Genomic DNA, 7,716 nt, shown 5'->3' with positions numbered 1-7,716 from the left:
CTTACTGCCTTGGCACAGTGGTAATTGGCCTAAGCTAATATACAGTTCTGCCCCAGTACCACCCTCCAAACTTGATGTGCAGCTTTTTGGTGGCCTTTGATAGCAATTTTAAGGTCTAGAACCAGCCCTTCCCCTTTATCCTCTGGCTCATACAGAGAGGGTGAATTCAAACACTTGCTGTTGATCCCATATAGGTAATTTAAGGAGAAAAAAATGATAAAACTATGACTATTATTAGAGCCACAGTTTCTTGCAGTCTCTGCACACAAGCACTCTGATGCCTCAGTGCTGGCATTATCCCATCTTTAGCTATCTAAGACTGATTAAGTTCACTGGATGCAGCTAAAACATCCAGCAATTCAGCCAATCCCAGTCAGGCTGGAAGAACAGACATTAACCCTCCATATACTGTGCCAGGGAGGGAGCTGCAGTGTCATCTCAGGCGTGCCCAGCTGGAAGGGACACAGAGAGTTCTAATGTATCCACCCTGTGTGCTTAAGATGGATATGACAGCCTGAAACACTTATCCAGTGTGGGACAGGAGGGACTGCTCACTCGTAGCTTCTCTGCAGTGTATTAATAAACGAAGAGTCTGTGCAGATGCCATGTCCAATTTAGAAGAGGAAGACAAGAATTCACAAGAAGTAAGGTAAGATCTTGTTGGGGGGGGGGGGGGGGAGAGATAGTTGCAAAAAAGGGAGGGGTCCTCAAAAAATGGACATTTTCTATATCAATTTTGACCTGTGTCAGAAGCAGCTTGTTTGGTAAAGTCCGGAGCCTTTTAAACGTATCAGCTTCCAAACTAACTCAGTTTAGGTGAATGAGTAACTGATCTTTCCTATAGAGTGAATATTGTTGTACCAATTAAATATCAGTAATGTAGCATTTCACAGGAAAGATTGCTCAGATGTGATGTATGAATTATTATTGGCAATTAGTGATAGGAGGAGTTAGCACTCTGTTAGGACTGATCTAAAGCTAAATATAGTGGGGAACACTCTAGCTTCCCCTCTTTTTTTGAAAGCTGAGTAGATTATTATTCAACAAATTTAGGTCAGGCATAACCTTGTAGAAATCATGAGGTGAAATACACTGAGTGGTATGGAGAATAAATGTAAGTAGCAGATTCTGCCAAAACTATCCTTTCAAATCCTTTAGCATTGAACAGTTCAGTAATACACTGAACTGTTTGTTGCAGCCCCTATTCAGGGCTTAAGGGGGGCAGAAATGTGAATGTTGTGTTTTGTTTAATTATCATTATAGTGGGAATGTATAATTTATTACAGTGCAGGGGCAGATTTATCAAAGTCCGACAGACAGGGTCGTTCATCTTCACCCCTTTCCACCCAGCATTGCGTCCCCGCATTTATCATTGCACACAACGGCTAGTGTGCAACGCACTCAGCCCCCTGCTCGTGCACAGCCAATCTCACACGAGCATGGACTGTCAATCTCCCCTGTCTGGGGGGATTGAGATATGCCACATAACAGGTGGCGAAGTGGGTTACGAAGCAGTGGTCATTAGACCGCTGCTTCTTAACTCTTAGCTGCAAGTTCGCTCATGCGAGCCTGCAGGCAGATCCTTTAAAAAAATCTGGCCCTGGGTGTTAACACAAACATACATACTCGTGATGCTCTAGAGTCATAGACATTGGTGAGATTGAAGAGGGGTCATGTGGGAAAGGTGAGATCATGTTTGAAATAACCTATTTTTTTTAGCGTATCGTCGGCAATAATAGTTGCGCGAGGTGCCCAATACATGGGGCTAGATTTATTAAAGCTGAGGCGGACAGGGGCGTGTATACGCGCCCCTGTACGCCTCAGCTCGCCTGTGGCGGGGCGAAATTGCCCGCAGGTATTCGCTATTGCCCACGAGTGCAATTTTGTGCTTGCGTGCAATCCCGCCCCCTGCCCGCGCACAGCCAATCACACGCGGCCAGGAGCTGTCAATCTCCTCGGTCTGACTAGACCGAGGAGATTGAATTTTGCCACATTAGAGGTGGCGAAGAGGTTAGGGAAGCGGCGGTCTGGTGACCGCTGCTTGATAAATGACGGCAAGCAAGTTCTTGTGAGAACTTGCAGCCATAGGGCTTTAATAATTCTAGCCCATGGTGTCTCGCATATCAAACGTCAACCACTAGCAAAGAAGATAAGCAATACTTACACCACTTAGTAATTACATTTGCAAACAGTTTATGTAAATATTACACTTTATCCAATATGTGGACTTTATAAAGAGTCTATAGCCCCTGTGAAGCTGTGTATTTCTATTTCAAAGCTGATGATGTTTTTTTTTTCTCGTTAATTGTTCTAAAGTTTACTTTTTTCATTCCCTCCTATTTATATATTTTTTTCCTTTTTTTTCTGTTTGGAAAAAATGGAAAGCTGATTCCCCCCCCAATGTATTACTATTACCTAGAGAAGGAAGAAGAGGTAGAGTACAAGAAGGCTTCATCAGGTTGCGCTCGTTTTATGAGTTGAAAGTAAACTGTTTTCACTCTAGCGGTAACCCGACTAGTGCAAAAATACGAAGTTAGAATATCGCGTGTGCATTCACGTATTCCTCTATAGAAGTCAATGGAGGAAAGAAAGTGGGGGGAAAATCTTACTCTTGCGATTGTATATTTTCATTTGTGCTAACCTGACATGAAAATATGAATATTTCATATTCCAATGCTCTGCACATTGCAGAATATATTCTATTTATTTATAAATACGTATTTCTACATATCTGATGTTTTTTTGCTAAAATATATACTGTATCTATACCTATGTATACAGTATATATATATATATATATATATATATATATATATATATATACTGTATAATTATTTACAGGGAGTGCAGAATTATTAATCAAATGAGTATTTTGACCACATCATCCTCTTTATGCATGTTGTCTTACTCCAAGCTGTATAGGCTCGAAAGCCTACTACCAATTAAGCATATTAGGTGATGTGCATCTCTGTAATGAGAAGGGGTGTGGTCTAATGACATCAACACCCTATATCAGGTGTGCATAATTATTAGGCAACTTCCTTTCCTTTGGCAAAATGGGTCAAAAGAAGGACTTGACAGGCTCAGAAAAGTCAAAAATAGTGAGATATCTTGCAGAGGGATGCAGCACTCTTAAAATTGCAAAGCTTCTGAAGCGTGATCATCGAACAATCAAGCGTTTCATTCAAAATAGTCAACAGGGTCGCAAGAAGCGTGTGGAAAAACCAAGGCGCAAAATAACTGCCCATGAACTGAGAAAAGTCAAGCGTGCAGCTGCCAAGATGCCACTTGCCACCAGTTTGGCCATATTTCAGAGCTGCAACATCACTGGAGTGCCAAAAAGCACAAGGTGTGCAATACTCAGAGACATGGCCAAGGTAAGAAAGGCTGAAAGACGACCACCACTGAACAAGACACACAAGCTGAAACGTCAAGACTGGGCCAAGAAATATCTCAAGACTGATTTTTCTAAGGTTTTATGGACTGATGAAATGAGAGTGAGTCTTGATGGGCCAGATGGATGGGCCCGTGGCTGGATTGGTAAAGGGCAGAGAGCTCCAGTCCGACTCAGACGCCAGCAAGGTGGAGGTGGAGTACTGGTTTGGGCTGGTATCATCAAAGATGAGCTTGTGGGGCCTTTTCGGGTTGAGGATGGAGTCAAGCTCAACTCCCAGTCCTACTGCCAGTTTCTGGAAGACACCTTCTTCAAGCAGTGGTACAGGAAGAAGTCTGCATCCTTCAAGAAAAACATGATTTTCATGCAGGACAATGCTCCATCACACGCGTCCAAGTACTCCACAGCGTGGCTGGCAAGAAAGGGTATAAAAGAAGAAAATCTAATGACATGGCCTCCTTGTTCACCTGATCTGAACCCCATTGAGAACCTGTGGTCCATCATAAAATGTGAGATTTACAAGGAGGGAAAACAGTACACCTCTCTGAACAGTGTCTGGGAGGCTGTGGTTGCTGCTGCACGCAATGTTGATGGTGAACAGATCAAAACACTGACAGAATCCATGGATGGCAGGATTTTGAGTGTCCTTGCAAAGAAAGGTGGCTATATTGGTCACTGATTTGTTTTTGTTTTGTTTTTGAATGTCAGAAATGTATATTTGTGAATGTTGAGATGTTATATTGGTTTCACTGGTAAAAATAAATAATTGAAATGGGTATATATTTGTTTTTTGTTAAGTTGCCTAATAATTATGCACAGTAATAGTCACCTGCACACACAGATATCCCCCTAAAATAGCTATAACTAAAAACAAACTAAAAACTACTTCCAAAACTATTCAGCTTTGATATTAATGAGTTTTTTGGGTTCATTGAGAACATGGTTGTTGTTCAATAATAAAATTAATCCTCAAAAATACAACTTGCCTAATAATTCTGCACTCCCTGTATAGGTATAGATATATACAATTATATATAGGAATATCTATTTAGAAATACATAGAACATATTCTGCTATATAAAGAACATTGGAATGTGAAATAATTACAATAAATACATAGTTAAAACCTTTATTAACCCCTTAATGACAGAGGACGTGCAAGGTACGTCCTGCAATAATTGTCAGTTAAAGACAATGGACGTACCTGGTATGTCCTCTGTGAAAATGAACGCTTATCGCTTCCAGCTGCTCTCAGGGTATTGCAGTGATGCCTCGATATTGATGTTGAGTCATCACTGCGATACCCTTTTTTACACACTGATGCAGAGAGGGCCACTCTGTGGCCCTCTGTGCATTGGCCATCGATGGTGCCGATCGTTGGTAGATGGGAGCAGCAGCAGGGAGGCGGGTGGGTGGCCCATCAGTGGTTAACATCCGGGTCCTGTGCGAGGGGGGGGGCGGGATCGCGCGGGGGGCCTTCTAAGTGGTGATAAGAGAAGCATACATGAGAAGCATACATGAGAAGGAGGGAGTGGGAGGGGGAAATCATTATTTGGCAAGGGATCTGGGAGGGGGAGGGAATTGAGGGGGGGCAGCTACACTACAGAAAATTTATTTTTAAGAAAAAAAATATTAAAAATAGTTTTTTTCAGCAAACTGGGTACTGGCAGACAGCTGCCAGTACCCAAGATGGCAGCAACTAGGTAGAGGGGGGAGGGTTAGAGAGCTGTTTGGGGGGGATCAGGGAGGTTGGGGGATAAGTGGGGATCCAACACTGCAGAATAACTGTAAAAAACAAAATAAAAAACAATTTTAAAAAAAGCCTTTTATTTTAGTACTGGCAGAGTTTCTGCCAGTACTTTAGATGGAGGTGACAATTGTGGGGTGGGGGAGGGAAGGGAGCTGTTTGAGGGGAACAGGGAGGGATCAGGTAGTGAGATGTGTCAGGTGGGAGGCTGATCTCTACACTAAAGCTAAAATTAACTCTACAAGCTACCTAATTAACCCCTTAACTGCTGGGCATAAGACAAGTGTGGTGCGCAGTGGCATTTTGCGGCCTTCTAATTACCAAAAAGCAATGCCAAAGCCATATATGTCTGCTATTTCTGAACAAAGGGGATCCCAGAGAAGCATTTACAAACATTTGTGTCATGATTGCACTAACTGTTTGTGAATAATTTCAGCGAGAAACCTAAAATTGTGAAAAAGTGAACAATTTCTTTTATTTGATCGCATTTGGCGGTGAAATGGTGGCATAAAATATACCAAAATGGGCCTAGATCAATACTTTGGGTTGTCTACTACACTACACTAAAGCTAAATTTAACCCTACAAGCTCCCTACAACCTACCCAATTAACCCCTTCACTGCTGGGCATAATACACGTGTGGGGCGCAGCGGCATTTAGTGGCCTTCTAATTACCAAAAAGTAATGCCAAAGCCATATATGTCTGCTATTTCTGAACAAAGGGGACCCCAGAGAAGCTTTTACAACCATTTATGCCATAATTGCACAAGCTGTTTGTAAATAATTTCAGTAAGAAAACCTAAAGTTTGTGAAAAAGTTTGTGAAAAAGCCCAACTGGCTGTTTCTTCAGGCATCTCCCAACTGGCTGTTTCCTCAGGCATGCCTGATGCCTGAGGAAACAGCCAGTTTGGCTGAGAAATGCGTTGCGATCTGTCTCAACACTTGTTTTTATATTTTGGGTGAAGTTCACACACCCTTCTGTTTTTATCAACCATTTTAATAAATATGTTGTATTATATGGTAGCCTGAGCCTATCTTTCCTACCACATCACTTGGATATCCTGGATCCCATCATCCTGCTGCAGGATCAGTATAGCTGGCTCACTGTGATTCCCCAGCTTGTGTCAATTAGCACATTGGTGCTGCTCCGTTTGTATTTATTGCCCTATAACTTGCAAAAAAAACAAAGAAGATGTAAACATTGGGTATTTCTAAACTCAGGACAAAATTTAGAAACTATTTAGCATGGCTGTTTTTTAGGTGGTTGTAGATGTGTAACAGATTGTGGGGGTCAAAGTTAGAAAAAGTGTTTTTTTTTCATTTTTTTTTATCATATTTTATATTTTTTTTATAGTAATTTATAAGATATGATAAAAATAATGGTATCTTTAGAAAGTCCATTTAATGGCGAGAAAACAGTATATAATATGTGTGGGTAAAGTAAATGAGTTAGAGGAAAATTACAGCTAAACATAAACACTGCAGAAATGTAAAATTAGCCCTGGTCCCAAGCGGTCAACAAATGGAAAAGTGGTCTGGTCACTAAGGGGTTAAATATGAATATTGCATAAATATGCTTTTACATGTTTTCATCTACTTAGCGGCAAAGAGCTCCATTGCACTTAAATACATATGTACACATATATAGACATATATAAATATGTTTATATGTGTATATATGTCTGTAAATACATACTGTATATACACATATAAATACATAAATACATATATAAACATATATATATATATATATATAAACACACACACATCCATACATATCCATCTTTAGACATGCATATGTATGTATCTTTATGTTAAAGTCCATTGCCTGCCTTTTTTTCCCGAATGCCTGAGACCTCATATATCTTTGAGCCCTCATAACTTTTTTGTTCAATATTTTTTTTAATAATTTTTATGAGATGGTGTTATTATGAGTGTAAGTGTACTTTGTAATGTATTTTTAAAGTGTTTTGTGCAGCTTTTTAGTTTAGCGAAACAGTTAAAGGGACATGAAACCACATTTTTTTATTTCATAATTTAGAAAGATCATGCAATTTTAAACAACTTTCTAATTTACTTTTATTAGCTATTTTGCTTCATTCTCTTGATATCCTTTGCTGAAAAGCATATCTAGATAGGCTTAGTAGCTGCTGATTGGTGGCTGCCCATACATGCCTTGTGTGATTGGCTCACCCATGTGCATTGCTATTTCTTCAGCAAAGGATATCTAATGAATCAAGCAAATTAGATAACAGAAGTAAATTGGAATATTGTTTAAAATTGTATAATCTAGCTGAATCATGAAATAATTTTTTGGGGTTTAGTGTCCATTAAACCACAGCGCTGAAGTGGCGGTAATGATTCTAGCATAAATCGCGATTGCGTTCAAGAAATTGCATATACTTTCAACTCGTAATACGAGCGGTAAGCCCGATGAGCGCAAACCCTCACAATATACCCCTTATTGATTGGGCGCAAAAGTTTGCGCTCCACGCGTAATGTAGCGCATAATCAGCTTTGGTAGCAAAAAGTAATATTAGTAGAACATCTTTCCAAAATTCAGAGCACCTAACTG

At 40.2% G+C, this 7,716-nt stretch overlaps 1 protein-coding gene across 3 annotated transcripts in view; it reads left to right on the top strand.

Moving 5' to 3' along the window:
* The first annotated feature begins 231 nt into the window (after positions 1-231).
* SYNC (syncoilin, intermediate filament protein) overlaps positions 232-7,716 on the top strand; it is a 141,560-nt gene continuing 134,075 nt past the window's right edge. The window contains exon 1 of one of the 3 annotated variants that reach the window (XM_053707264.1): positions 232-649. In XM_053707264.1, coding sequence (XP_053563239.1) covers positions 606-649 — 44 coding nt within the window. In that variant the 5' untranslated portion in view covers positions 232-605. The remainder of the gene's footprint in view (positions 650-7,716) is intronic. The other 2 variants (XM_053707263.1, XM_053707262.1) reach the window with 2 other exon arrangements.

The sequence above is a fragment of the Bombina bombina genome, chromosome 3, assembly GCF_027579735.1.
Source record: "Bombina bombina isolate aBomBom1 chromosome 3, aBomBom1.pri, whole genome shotgun sequence".
In the NCBI taxonomy this organism is placed as follows: domain Eukaryota; kingdom Metazoa; phylum Chordata; class Amphibia; order Anura; family Bombinatoridae; genus Bombina; species Bombina bombina.
Note: the sequence above shows the minus strand (reverse complement) of the source record. Positions and strands in the feature narration are given on the sequence as shown.